This window comes from Hyperolius riggenbachi, chromosome 3 (assembly GCF_040937935.1).
Source record: "Hyperolius riggenbachi isolate aHypRig1 chromosome 3, aHypRig1.pri, whole genome shotgun sequence".
NCBI lineage: Eukaryota > Metazoa > Chordata > Amphibia > Anura > Hyperoliidae > Hyperolius > Hyperolius riggenbachi.
This window is the reverse complement of record NC_090648.1, coordinates 262,583,249-262,598,545: the sequence shown is the minus strand read 5'-3', so window position 1 is coordinate 262,598,545 and position 15,297 is coordinate 262,583,249. Positions and strand designations below refer to the sequence as shown.

Genomic DNA, 15,297 nt, shown 5'->3' with positions numbered 1-15,297 from the left:
CAATCTGTAGCACAAGATTTTTTTTTTATTTTTTTTTTAGCTTGCTGCATTCTAGCACAAGAACGGTATGTGAAGGACAGATGAGCAGTCTGATTTAACTTGTCAGAATTCCCATACTTGGAGCAGAAATGTCCCTCTAAACTCATGCGTGCATCTTTGTTTTACAGAAATATGATGGCCATCTGCCAATTGAAGTCAAGGCTGTGCCTGAAGGTAGTGTTATCCCCAGAGGAAATGTCCTGTTTACAGTGGAAAATACAGATCCTGAGTGCTACTGGCTCACCAATTGGATAGAGGTTTGTTTGTTTTTTTATTGCTTTTCTTTTGTTTACTATGTTCTTTTGATGGGCCGCTGACCTGAAAAGCACCCTGTAAAATAAACATGTGTACATAACTCTCTCCCCATCTTCTGACATCCCTCAATGACACTTTTGTATAACAAAACAAAAAAAGTGTTTTATTTTGGTGATATTGGGGAGGATTTATTTTTATTGGGTTTAGGTGTCTTTACTTTTTGGGCACTAGATGTCGCCCACAGGAAGTGCTGTTTGTGTCTTTTTATGGCCCATACTCACGGGCTACAATTGTCGCCGCAACACGTGGCGTGCATGTTGCGGCGACAGGTCGCCCGTGAGTATGAGGCGTAACACGGGCGCGCACCCCGAACCGTCACTGCTGTCGCCAGGCGATTGGCGCGGTCAATCGCCTGACAGTTGCCGCCGCAACTGTCGCTAGTCCGCGTGGGTATGCGGACTAGCGACAGCAACAAGCAGGGAATACCTTGAGCTTCCAGCAGGGGGGGGGGGAGGAATAGCGACAGCTTCCGCCGCATCAGTTGCCAGGTCCATCCGCCGTGTGAATGCGGAGGGACCTGACGACGAGCTGTCGCCGGCCTGTCGTGCACACGCTCCCGTGTGCTAGCGACAGGCCACAAATGTAGCCCGTGAGTATGGGCCATTACTTTCACTCTGTCAATCATTGATCACAGGCACTTTGAGCAATGAATGGGAACGCACTGATCAGTGTACTAATAGGCAGCGAGAACCCGAGGTACGTATATCCTACCCCCTTGGAGCTAAGATGGAGTCTCAAGGGGCATAGATCTGTCACCGGCACAAGGAGTACTTAAATTGCCTGTTTTCTATGTGCTGTTATGGTATTGGTCAAGGTGGTTTTTTTTTTGTTTTGTTTTTTTTTCTCCTGTCCATTTCTTATGCATCCTCCTTAGAGGAGGCTTTCTTCTGGGACAACAGCCATGCAGACCACTTTAATGCATTGTGCGACAAATAGTCTGATCACTGAAAGGCTGACCACCCCCACCCCTTCCACCTCCATAGCAATGCTGCCACCACTCATACATTTATTTGCAAAAGACAGCCTCTGGGTAGGACACTGAGCACATGCACTTAAAGGACAACTGTAGTGAGAGGTATATGGAGGCTACCATATTTATTTCCTTTTAAACAATACCAGTTGCCTGGCAGCCCTGCTGATCTATCTAGCTGCAGTGGTGTCTGAATTACACCAGAAACAGGCATGCAGCTAATCTTGTCAGATCTGACAAAAATGACAAACACCTGATCTACTGCATGCTTGTTCAGGAGCTATAGCTAAAAGTATTAGAGGCAGAGGATCAACAGGATACCAGGCAACTAGTTTTGCTTAACAGGAAATACATATGGCAGCCTCCATATATAGAAAGCTCTGTTGGTTGCAAGAAAATGGGTGGGACAAATTCATTTTTGTGCTAGGTGTTACAGCCCTGAATTGTAAAAATACAGCCTAGTCACTGGGGGATGCAAGCCTACAGTCCTCTACAGGGAGTGCAGAATTATTAGGCAAGTGGTATTTTTGAGGAATAATTTTATTATTGAACAACCATGTTCTCAATGAACCCAAAAAACTCATTAATATCAAAGCTGAATATTTTTGAAAGTAGTTTTTAGTTTGTTTTTAGTTTTAGCTATTTTAGGGGTAAATCTGTGTGTGCAGGTGACTATTACTGTGCATAATTAGGCAACTTAACAAAAAACAAATATATACCCATTTCAATTATTTTTACCAGTGAAACCAATATAACATCTCAACATTCACAAATATACATTTCTGACATTCAAAAACAAAACAAAAACAAATCAGTGACCAATATAGCCACCTTTCTTTGCAAGGACACTCAAAAGCCTGCCATCCATGGATTCTGTCAGTATTTTGATCTGTTCACCATTAACTTTGCGTGCAGCAGCAACCACAGCCTCCCAGACACGGTTCAGAGAGGTGTACTGTTTTCCCTCCTTGTAAATCTCACATTTTATGATGGACCACAGGTTCTCAATGGGGTTCAGATTAGGTGAACAAGAGGCCATGTCATTCGTTTTTCTTCTTTTATACCCTTTCTTGCCAGCCACGCTGTGGAGTACTTGGACGCGTGTGATGGAGCATTGTCCTGCATGAAAATAGTGTTTTTCTTGAAGGATGCAGACTTCTTCCTGTACCACCGCTTGAAGAAGGTGTCTTCCAGAACCGGCAGTAGGACTGGGAGTTGAGCTTGACTCCATCCTCAACCTGAAAAGGCACCACAAGCTCATCTTTGATACCAGCCCAAACCAGTACTCCACCTCCACCTTGCTGGCATCTGAGTCGGACTGGAGCTCACTGCCCTTTACCAATCCAGCCACGGGCCCATCCATCTGGCCCATCAAGACTCACTCATTTCATGAGTCCATAAAACCTTAAAAAAATCAGTCTTGATATTTCTTGGCCCAGTCTTGACGTTTCAGCTTGTGTGTCTTGTTCAGTGGTGGTCGTCTTTCAGCCTTTCTTACCTTGGCCATGTCTCTGAGTATTGCACACCTTGTGCTTTTGGGCACTCCAGTGATGTTGCAGCTCTGAAATATGGCCAAACTGGTGGCATCTTGGCAGCTGCACGCTTGACTTTTCTCAGTTCATGGGCAGTTATTTTGCACCTTGGTTTTTCCACACGCTTCTTGCGACCCTGGTGACTATTTTGACTGAAACGCTTGATTGTTCGATGATCACGCTGCAGAAGCTTTGCAATTTTAAGAGTGCTGCATCCCTTTGCAAGATATCTCACTATTTTTGACTTTTCTGAGCCTGTCAAGTCCTTCTTTTGACCCATTTTGCCAAAGGAAAGGAAGTTACCTAATTAGGCACACCTGATATAGGGTGTTGTCATTAGACCACACCCCTTCTCATTACAGAGATGCACATCACCTAATCTTAATTGGTAGTAGGCTTTCGAGCCTATACAGCTTGGAGTAAGACAACATGCATAAACATACTCATTTGCCTAATAATTCTGCACTCCCTGTAAGTTAATGGCTGTGTTATTTGGTAGGGCATACATCAAAAAAGGCATATGGTGTAGCCGAAATTTCAATGATCTTGACTATAATCATATTTTATAGTTCTACTTGTAATAAAAATCAGAAAATATTGTTTAACACTGAAAACGATAACGCAGTACAGGTAGTCCCCGGGTTACGAACGCCCGACTTACGAACGATCCGCCGATACGAACGCCGCGACCATAGCTCCACTCCGTCTCATGACGTCACGCCCACCGGGGACTACCTGTTTTACAGCCGAATATGGGCAGCAGAAGGTAAATGGAGGCCTTCTCACCTGATCGTCGGCGGTAGAAGGTCCCCTCCTGGTGCCCGGAAGCTCCGCAGCCCGTCCTCTCGGTCCCTCCACTGTTCGCCGTGGCTTCTGGCTTCACATGCTGCGCATAATGACGCAATTAGGAAGCGCCGCCACTAGGGGGCTCTTCCTGATTACGTCATTATGCGCCACATGTGAAGCCAGAAGCCGCCGGGGAACAGTGGAGGGACCGAGAGGACGGGCTGCGGTGCTTCCAGGCACCATGAGGGGACCTTCTACCGCCGGATCAGGTGAGAAAGCCGCTATTTACCTTCCGCTGCCCATACTCTGCCTTTTAAACGGGGGCAGAAGTGTCTGTCCCGACTTAAGGACAGATTCAGGTTAAGAACGAGAGGGCAGTCCCTATCTCGTTCGTTAACCGAGGACTACCTGTATATGTATAGTCGTATTTGTATAATATTGTCTATAACCTTCTTGTATAATTTCTTCATGTAATAAAAATATTGTTTAGAACAATGAAGAAAAAGGTACATTCATAATAACTATATAGTAAAAAATTAATAAATACTACCAACATTTTACTACAACTAAACCTAACCCTATCACACAGAACCCTCCAAAAATAAGGTTGATTCAAAAAGCAATACATTTATAAGCTAATAAGCTTCAAAATTATGATTTATGCATTGTACTCTTAAAAATGAATTTTAACCCTGAAATAAGTTAAACTGATAGTCAAAACTAATTTCCAAACAATATTTGTTACAAAATTAAATTTGGAAACAAAAGTTGATTACATTTAACTGTTTAACGGGTGCCCTAATTTCTTCTTTGGCGCCAAATAGCCGATATTTTGGTTTGGAGCCTATGGTGCGCCCTTTTATTCCATTAGCCATTTGCGCCCCTTTTTTCTGTTCCCTTTGGTAGGACAGCAGATTTACACTTGGGGCCTGAGCCCACTGCTGCATTTTTAAAAAAACTCATGCATTTGATGCAAAAGTAGTACAGAGGCGCCAACAGGGTAAAAACAATATTTCTTTAAAATGGATAAAATGAAGTAGGTAGCGGTGGACTTACCCCTCCAAAACAGACACAAAAATTGCTGTTTTAAGCAAAAAACAGTTTATTTACATACTCCAAACAAGGTGCAACGCGTTTCGCGGGTATATCACACTTCCTCGGGCAATAAATAGGAGCATATCACTGTTGACAGAAGACAGTATGCTAAGTACTCATACAGACAGCCAAGATATATAAAAAAAATTATTATACAAAAATGTATTTAAATATATAGATATATAGATAGATAGAACATATTCATAAAATGGCTAAAATGGGCTTTGAATTAAATATATATCTGTGTATATGCGTGCTCATATTTTTGTCTCTCATACATATTAACACAGGGGTATATAGTGTATTCCAAGTATAATAGGTTGTGGGGAAAGAAACTGGGGGGGTTGTGTTTTTTCTCTCGGGGGGGGGGGGGGGGGGGGGGGAGCGATCAATGTGTGGACTAGTAAGAGAAGCAATCTTGCATATGGGTCTTATGTATGCATATGGGTCTTACATGTGCAAACATAGGGACTGGTGAGGTGTGTGGATAAAGAGTATTCTTACATACAACAAATTAAAATTAAGTGCTTAAAAAGGGGTTAAGTAAAGTAATCAAAAGACTCACCCAATGTGGTCCGATACATAGCCTGGCGCCTCTGTACCGAGCAATGTTGGAATGAGGCCTCTTATACTGTGTTAATACCCTATGAGGGTTTAATTAGCCAATGGGAGGGAGAGTGTGGGTGTGCATCATCAGTGTGGGCCGTCGCTCTGTGTATGACGTCACTCACATGTCTAATGCAGTCCTCATAATAAGAACTGGTGAGGGCAGGATTTTCGTGTCTGATGTTGTGGTGGCTGGATAGTGCACTGGTCAAGGGTTCCGCCTCTGACACAGGAGACACAGGAGACCCGAGTTCGAATCCCGGCTCTGCCTGCTCAGCAAGCCGGGCAAAATCTCACATATAAAATTTATATAACCTGCCAGCATGTTGAGAAGGGGATTTTATGCCTATTTTGGGGGATACCTTATTTTATTTGGTTTGTGGAGTGGAGGGTTGTGAGCTGCCTATGGTTGGGTTCGATTTCTTTTTTCGCTTGCCTCCTCTGCATCCCCTTTTTCTACATCTGCTATGGGTCTTTTGTTCCGAGGCTGTAGTGTTGTATGGTTGGCTTTGGCACATGTAAGACCCATATGCATATAAGATTGCTTCTCTTACTAGTCCACACATTGATCGCTCCCCCCCCCCCCCCCCCCCCCCCCGAGAGAAAAAACACAACCCCCCCCCCCCAGTTTCTTTCCCCACAACCTATTATACTTGGAATACACTATATTCCCCTGTGTTAATATGTATGAGAGACAAAAATATGAGCACGCATATACACAGATATATATTTAATTCAAAGCCCATTTTAGCCATTTTATGAAAATATTCTATATATAAAAAAAAGTAAATACATTTTTGTATAACTTTTTTTATACATCTTGGCTGTCTGTATGAGTACTTAGCATACTGTCTTCTGTCAACAGTGATATGCTCCTATTTATTGCCTGAGGAAGTGGGATATACCCGCGAAACGCGTTGCACCTTGTTTGGAATATGTAAAAAAATTTTTTCCTTAAAACAGCAATTTTTGTGTCTGTTTTGGAGGGGTAAGTCCACCGCTACCTACTTCATTTTATCCATTTTAAAGAAATATTGTTTTTACCCTGTTGGCGCCTCTGTACTACTTTTGCAGTTGTTTCCACCCCTGGTGGAGGGGAATTCTTCTTTTTTCCCGATCTACAGAGAGCGACTTCTTAATCCTGAGTGGGGACAGGTCTAATCTCCTCACCTGCCTTCATAGTGGTTACCTGGACGGTAACCCTTGTTTGTGAGTATAACCTACCTATACTTACCTTCCATACCCAATTTACAGTACATACTACACTATACTGGGCTCTCGGCGTCTTCCCTTATATCATGCATTTGATGCACTTTAATGCATGAAACGCATTTAAAAAATGCAAGCTGTATTCTGACTTTTACAATTTTTACATTATTTCAACTTTGTCTAAACACAAATGGAAAGTGTGGGCATTTAGCAATGCAATTGTTTTTTTGTTTTTTTTTGTTTTTTTTAAATCAAGTTTTTTATTGATAAATTCAAGGCACAAATGTATAGATCTATATCCTTACAAAATGTTACAGAAGAGAGAATATTGTATATGTGAAAAATGTTTAGAACCCAATTTGCACACAATGAATATGTTAGCAGATGGAGATATACAGTTTAACAGAGAAAAGAACACACACACCAATTACTCATCCGAAAAATCTTCCCCTAATTAAATAAAAAATCGACAACCTCCCAAGGATCCAGCCATTTGTTCCAAATATTTTCAAACCAAGCTCCATTACCCCTATGCATATGCACTAGTTTTTCCAGTTTAAGATACTCATTAAGTTGTTTAATCCACTGTCTGTAAGTGGGCGGGTTTCATCAATCCAGTGCTTGAGAATGAAGTCTAGCTTGAAAAAGACTTCTATGGATTGCAATAAGGGATACCTGTTTAGAGTCAGAGAGGTCAACTGCACTTAGGATACATGTATTAAAATCATTTGCAATTTAGGTTTAGCAATGCAATCTAAACTTCAGGTTTTTTTTTTTTTTTTTTTTTTTTTTTTAAACCTGTGCTGTGGCGTTGCGAACATACTAATTTATTTTTGTTTTATAGACCATCCTCGTCCAAACATGGTATCCAATCACTGTAGCTACAAATTCAAGAGAGCAGAAGAAGATCCTTGCAAAGTACTTGCTGGAAACCTCTGGTACCTTGGAGGGACTGGAGTATAAATTACATGATTTTGGCTACAGAGGTGTTTCTTCACAAGAGGTAGTATATTAGACTGCAGAATACAGTTTAATAGATTAATTATTTATATGGGGGGGGGGGGAGAAATAGTCTATGCAATTTAATTACAGCTTTATTTGGTTCTTACTGAACCATAATAAAACTATTTAACATGCTACTTGTAGTGTACGGTATATTACAGTGGTGCTTCAAAGTTTGTAAACCCTTGAAATGTTTGTTTTTAATGCGAATGTGATCTAATCCAGTCCTGAAAATAGAAGAAAACCTAGCTAACTACTTAAGGACCACCATAGTTTAAATCTACGCCCTGTCAGCCAGATAGCCATCAAAACAGTACGATCTGGCTGACAGGGTGTAGATTTCAACTCCACGCTGCTGCCATGTGTTTATAGGGGGAAATTATCTAACAACCTATCTGCTCATGGCAAAAGCAGGTGTATTGTGCTCTTAGTATTTAGTGTGACTTTGCAGTAATGTTATAGCCCTGCACATCAAATCAGGAATTTTAGCCAATTCCACCATACAAGGTGTATGGCATGTTGGTATGTTTTTTTTACATGACCTCTTAACCTCCCCGGCGTTCTATTGAGATCGCCAGGGCGGCTGCGGGAGGGTTTTTTTTATAAAAAAAATCTATTTCATGCAGCCAACTTTCAGTTGGCTGCATGAAAGCCCACTAGAGGGCGCTCCTGTTGCATATTTCTGATCGCCTCCGGCGATCAGAAGTAACAAGGGCCGCGATGAGCGGCCCTCCTTGTTTTGCTTTTCTCGTCGCCATGGCGACGAGCGGAGTGACGTCATGGACGTCGGCCGACGTCCTGACGTCAGCCGCCTCCGATCCAGCCCTTAGCGCTGGCCGGAACTGATTGGTCCGGCTGCGCAGGGCTCGGGTGGCTGGGGGACCCTCTTTCGCCGCTGCTCGCGGCGGCGATCAGGCAGCACGCGCGGCTGGCAAAGTGCCGGCTGCGTGTGCTGCTTTTTATTTGATAAAATTGAGCGGCAGCCTCCGGCGGTGATGGACGAGCTGAGCTCGTCCATACCACTCAGGAGGTTAAAGTGTACCCGAGCCGAAGCTTTGGTACAAAATCAGATACTTAACCTCTTAAGGACTGCATTGCTAAACCCCCTTAGTGACCAGGCCATTTTTAGTAAAATGGGCCACTGCAGCTTTAAGGCCAAGCTGAAGGGCCGCACAACACAGCACACAAGTGATTTCCCTCCCCCCCCCCCCCCCCTTTTCTCCCCACCAACAGAGATCTCTGTTGGTGGGGTCTGTTCACTGCCCCATGTTTGTTTTTATTCAAAAACAATAAAAATATTTCTATAAACAAAAACGAGTGTCTTTTTAAATATTTTCCCTCCCTACCCACAGCCGGCCAATCATGGCGATCGGCTGTCATGGGCTTCTGCCTATGAGATCCGATTGCTCTCCAATGTCCCAGAGGGACAGCCATGTCACACGGCTGTCCCCAGTACAGCCCTGCTGCAGATCGCAGCCCTGTACAATGGAATTAGACAGTTTCGCCATCTAACAGTCTCCCGAGCTGCGATGGCTGCTCGGAAACTGAAGGAGGGGCGGAGTTCTGCCTTCGAACAGGATGCGCGCAGGCGTTCTCCTGCACTGCGAGCCCCAAGGACTTTACGCCAATCGGCGTTAGGCGGTCCTGGGGCTGCCGCCACAGCCACGCCCATCGTTGTGACGCGGTCGGCAAGCAGTTAAAAGAGGAAAGCCTCAGGAACCTATTGAGGCTTCCCTCGATGCACTGTGGTCCCCTTTGCTTAAGCTTCCCTCACGGCTCTGTGGTACCGCGCGGGCCGCCCTCAGCAGGGTGGGGGGGTGTAGCTTGGGACAACCAAGGGAAATTTCATTCGAATCCTGAGGCTTCCTTTTTAAATAGTCAGATTTTAGCTTGGATTTGCTTTAAGTTAGGTTTCCTCGCAACATTCCAATTGGATTAAGGTCAGTGACTTTGATTTGGCTATTCCAGAACAATTACTTGATTTTTCTTTAACCAATTTGTAATAGAGCTACTTGAGTGTTTAGAATAACTGTCTTGCTTCATGGACCACTCTCTTGAAAATGACTTCAGACATGTTCCTTTAGAGTTCTCTGCTGTAGTTAGGAATTCATTGTTGCATCAATAATGGCAAGCTGTCCAGATTCAACGAGAGGTGCTAAAGCCATAATGCTCCCGCCACCATGTTTCACAGAGGAGATAAACCTTGCATCCTATACAATAAAATGCAAGTGTCCCTGCGTCAACTGAATGGTTGGTTGTGTCCCTGGCTTTTTTGTACTGAGCATGTGCGCAGCCAGGACAGTTAGGACACAGGGCCGGACTTGACATTTTGCTGTCTGTGGTTCAGAGGTTTTCATTGCATTGTGGGAAATGACTGCTTTTTCCAACTGGCAAGCAAGCAGCTCCCTGTGTTTATACTTCAGACAGTGGGGGAACGAGCAAGCAGGACACGTATGTGCACGCATTGCGGGGGAGGGGTTAGTGGCTGTGACCTAGCGCCCGGTTTTTAACGGGCGGACCTTTTTTACTAGTTTTTACTAGTTCTTGTATAAAAACCTTCTCCCCAAGGGCGTGTTTCCGCTACGCGCAGATTGGATGCAGAAAAACTGACTCCAATGAATGCCTATGTACCTGTTTGTACTAAACGCGATTTTTCTGATGCAGATTTTCCCATAGGCATTCGTTGGAGTCAGTTTTTCTGCATCCAATCTGCGTGTAGTGGAAACAAGCCCCCAATGTTATACTCTTCATTTAAGCGGAAAAGTTATATTTCTGTTAATATATTTTTAGTATCTTTATAGTTTGACAAACCACATGATCTATAGCAAACTGAAGACAGCAATATTTTTGTTCAGATGTGGGGGAACTAAATGTGCATTCAATAAGAGCTCACACTTCAATGTCTCTGTCATCTGTGCAGAAGCTGCAAGAAACAAGATCTCTTGTACTTCTTCTGATAAAGCTATGAGTTTTCAGCTGCCAGCAGCATTGTTGTGAGCCTTTGTCTGGCTGCCACTAAAGGTCACTGTTGGTAGACTGGGTCTGAGTTGCTAAATAAGCAGTATCTCTTCTGTCTACAACAGCTATGTAAACAATGCTGCTGGTTAGGCCCAATTGCCTTTATATAATTATGCCTAATATACTTGTGAGGTTATTGATGCATAAGTAACTATTTACATTTATTTCTATAGACTGCTGGGATTGGTGCATCAGCTCATTTGGTTAACTTTAAAGGGACAGATACTGTAGCAGGCATTGCATTAATCAAGCGATACTATGGAACAAAGGACCCAGTCCCAGGGTTTTCTGTGCCAGCTGCTGAACACAGGTAAAGATTACAAAGCTTTTATAAACAAGTGAAAACATTGAAATAGTACTTTAGGGTTAGAATGTTTGTTTTGTCTGTTTACTGAATATGCCATTAAATGTTTTCCTTCCAAGATTTTAAGGATAAAAACAGGTTTTGTGCTGTTAGTTCAGGTTCCACCCTGCATATTTTAGAGTGGACTAATTCATTAAAATGATTGTACAACACAATGTTCATGTAATATTATAGATCCTGCAAAACTGGTATGCGGATGGGTCACCATGGCAGCCACAGTACGTATAGTACCCAAGCTACGAACAACCCACCAATTCGAACGGCCTATTCTGTGGGAACGAGTGAAGAGAATTTTTCAAGAAGACTTTTTTTTTTTTTTTCTTGTACTCGGTAAAATTACATTTTGCTGAGGTACACTATACTATATAGCAAGTTCCAAGTTCTGCATACACATTTTAAAGCAAACCTGTGACCCTCTGGAAGTTTGTGTGGATTACATGAAATCCATTACATTCTTGAAATCTGAATTGTGTATAATTGAAATTGCAATATGTTTAAGTGAAATTAGCATTACATAGTTATAGTTATTTTGGTTGAAAAAAGACTTACGTCCATCGAGATCAACCAGTATAAAGTACAACACCAGCCTGCTCCATCACATATCCCTGGTGATCCAGAGGAAGGCAAAAAACCCTTACAAGGCATGGTCCAATTAGCCCCTAAAGGGAAAAATTCCTTCTCGACTCCAGATGGCAATCAGATAAAATCCCTGGATCAACATCATTAGGCATTACCTAGTAATTGTAGCCATGGATGTCTTTCAAGGCAAGGAAAGCATCTAAGCCCCCTTTAAATGCAGGTATAGAGTTTGCCATAACTACTTCCTGTGGCAATGCATTCCACATCTTAATCACTCTTACTGTAAAGAACCCTTTCCTAAATAAATGGCTAAAACGTTTTTCCTCCATGCGCAGATCATGTCCTCTAGTCCTTAGAGAAGGCCTAAGGACAAAAGGCTCATCCGCCAAGCTATTATATTGCCCTCTGATGTAGTTATACATGTTAATTAGATCCCCTCTAAGGCGTCTTTTCTCTAGACTAAATAAACCCACTTTATCTAACCTTTCTTGATAAGTGAGACCTTCCATCCCACGTATCAATTTTGTTGCTAGTCTCTGCACCTGCTCTAAAACTGCAATATCTTTTTGTAATGTGGTGCCCAGAACTGAATTCCATATTCCAGATGTGGCCTTACTAGAGAGTTAAACAGGGGCAATATTATGCTAGCATCTCGAGTTTTTATTTCCCTTTTAATGCATCCCAAAATTTTGTTAGCTTTAGCTGCAGCTGCTTGGCATTGAGTACGATTATTTAACTTGTTGTCAATGAGTACTCCTAAGTCCTTCTCCAAGTTTGATGTCCCCAACTGTATCCCATTTATTTTGTATGGTGCTAGACCATTAGTACGTCCAAAATGCATGACTTTACATTTGTCAACATTGAATTTCATCTGCCATGTATGTGCCCATATAGCCATCCTATCCAGATCCTGTTGCAATATGACACTATCTTCCTGAGAGTTGATGATTCTGCACAATTTTGTATCATCTGCAAAATTAGCAACATTGCTCACTACTGCATCTACTAGGTCATTAATAAATAAATTGAAGAGCACTGGACCCAGAACAGACCCCTGTGGGACCCCACTGCTAAGTCTCCCATTTTGAGTACGATCCATTGACCACAACTCTTTGTTTTCTTTCCATTAGCCAGTTCCCTATCCATGAACACACTCTTCCCCAGTCCTTGCATCCTCAACTTTTGCACCAGACTTTTGTGGGGAACAGTGTCGAAGACCTTTGCAAAGTCCAAGTATATCGCATCTACAGCATTCCCAATATCCATATTAGCATTCACTACCTCATAAAAGCTGAGCATGTTAGTCAAACAGGACCTGTCTTTAGTAAACCCATGTTGATGCTGAGAAATAAGATTATTTTCTACTATGAAGTCATGTATAGTATCTCTTAGTAACCCCTCAAATAGTTTGCATACAACTGATGTTAAGCTTACAGGTCTATAATTTCCTGTATCTGATTTTTTGCCCTTCTTAAATAATGGGAAAACGTGGGCTGTACGCCAATCCACTGGGACTCTGCCAGTTGCAAGAGAGTCACAAAAGATAAGATAAAGGGGTTTATCTATAACTGAACTTAATTCCCTTAGGACCCGAGGATGCATGCCATCCGGGCCAGGTGCCTTGTCTATTTTTAATTTTAGTCTTGCCTTCACTTCTTCCTGCGTTAAGTATTTAATATTACAGTTAGAAGATTGAGACTCTTCCGCCTCTGTAGTTTGCAACAGTGCTGTTTCTTTTGTGAAGACAGAAGCAAAGAAAGCATTTAATAACTCTGCCTTACCTTGGTCATCCACCATTGAGTTCCCACCCTCATCCTTTAGGAGTCCTATACAGTCAACCTTTCTTTTTTTAGAGTTAATGTACTTGTAAAACTTTTTTGGGTTAGATTTGATATTCTTAGCGATTTTTGTTTTTCAGCTTCAATCTTTGCCTGCCTAATTTCTTTTTTACAATTTTTATTGCACTCCTTATAATTGCTTAGTGCAGCCTCGGTCCCCTCCTGTTTTAAGACCTTATAGGCATTCTTTTTCCTCTTCATTTTATCTTTAACCTTCTATTTATCCATAGAGGCCTTTTTTTATTCCTAGATATGTTGTTTCCATATGGGATATACATACTACAATATTGATTGAGAATAAGTTTAAAAACTTGCCATTTCCCTTCAGTGTCTTCCCCTCTTCCCTTCACCAAACTCAGTGCCTGCCTAATTTGATTGAACTTTGCTTTTCTAAAATTCATAGTTTTAGTGGTCCCGCTGCCCCGTGGCCCATCAGTCACCAGATCAAACGTTATCATGTTGTGATCACTATTTCCCAAATGTTCTTGAACCTGCACATTTGATACATTATCTGGTCTATTAGAAATGATCAGATCCAGTAATGCATTCCCCCTAGTTGGTTCAGTTACCATTTGAGTCAAGTAATTGTCCTGTAGTGCTGCCAGAAATCTGCTGCTTTTACCAGAATGGGTAGCCTCAATACTCCAGTCAATGTCTGGAAAGTTGCCCATAATTATGACCTCATTTTTACTTGCAGCTTTTTCAATCTGCTGTAGTAATCGCAGTTCTGCAGCTTCATTGATAAGAGGTGGCCTGTAGCATACCCCAATAAGCAACTGGCAACATTCTGATCACTAGGACAGGAGGCACAAGAGGGGGGGGCAGGAGGGCAAAGTTGGTATAGAGGGACACTGAGGAGACAGAGCTGACAAAATTGGGGGGGGGGGGGGGTTAAGAGGTGGCACAGGGGAATGGGGGAGAAGGGGCACTGGAGACACGGGGGCACAGAGGAGCTACAGGGAACAAAGATGTCATTGTTTCGACTTGAGAATGGATTCAGGCTAAGAAAGGACCTACAGTCCCTATCTTCGTTTCACCTTGGTCAATCTTTTATAGAGTTAGTAATACTTTCAAAGTGGACGTCAGGCCAATATTTACTAAGTAGGGTTACCAAATCTGTTATATCTTTTATTGGTTTCGGTCTCTTCACTGGAGAAATGTAATCACAGCTCTTGTGGGAAGTTTGCAAAATTCTACTTTTAGCAGTTGTCCCTGGCAAAAAGATCTCCATCTCTTCTGGTGACAACTGAGAAATTATGGAAACCACTCCGTTCCTGTATTGGTGAACCATCTATCTGGTATTTCTGGGTGTTTTTGGTACCTTTGTCAAGTTGTCACTACATTTTCTTTTCTTGGGAATGCTTTGGTTTAAAGTCATGGTAAAGAGATAGAAAATTTCCTTCAATAAGGACATAGACATCTGTAAAAACCCAAGAGACAGTAACTGCTTTTCACACTACCCAAAACAAAAATGCTTGATTCAAACTCAGAGCTTATTCAGACACTCAGTAATGTTGAACTTGTTTTAGGAACGATTACTGTACATACGTGCTGCTTGGGTACTACTGAGCACCATTTTCTAAGAGGAAGAGGGTATGAGAGGATGATGCCTTACAATGCTCTACACTTAAACCCTTTTTTTTTTTCCCTCTGTTTTCTATATTTTAGTACAATAACAGCTTGGGGTAAAGACCACGAGAAGGATGCTTTTGAGCATATTATAAAACAGTTTTCTTCAGTCCCCGTTTCCATAGTCAGCGATAGTTATGATATTTACAACGCCTGTGAGAAAATCTGGGGAGAGGATTTAAGAAGTTTGATTGAATCTAGAAGTTCAGATGCACCTCTAATAGTCCGACCAGATTCCGGAAACCCCCTTGACACGGTTTTAAAGGTAAAAGTTGTTCAATTATTTTGGCACTTGAAACTTTGTTAAACATCTCT

The 15,297-nt window shown here is 42.2% G+C and overlaps 1 protein-coding gene across 1 annotated transcript in view; it reads left to right on the top strand.

Moving 5' to 3' along the window:
• The window catches only part of NAMPT (nicotinamide phosphoribosyltransferase), a 118,657-nt gene that overhangs the window by 73,982 nt on the left and 29,378 nt on the right, over positions 1–15,297 (top strand). The window contains exons 4-7 of the mRNA XM_068272680.1: positions 168–296; positions 7,397–7,555; positions 10,746–10,882; positions 15,022–15,247. Of these exons, the coding sequence (XP_068128781.1) occupies positions 168–296; positions 7,397–7,555; positions 10,746–10,882; positions 15,022–15,247 (651 nt within the window). The remainder of the gene's footprint in view (positions 1–167; positions 297–7,396; positions 7,556–10,745; positions 10,883–15,021; positions 15,248–15,297) is intronic.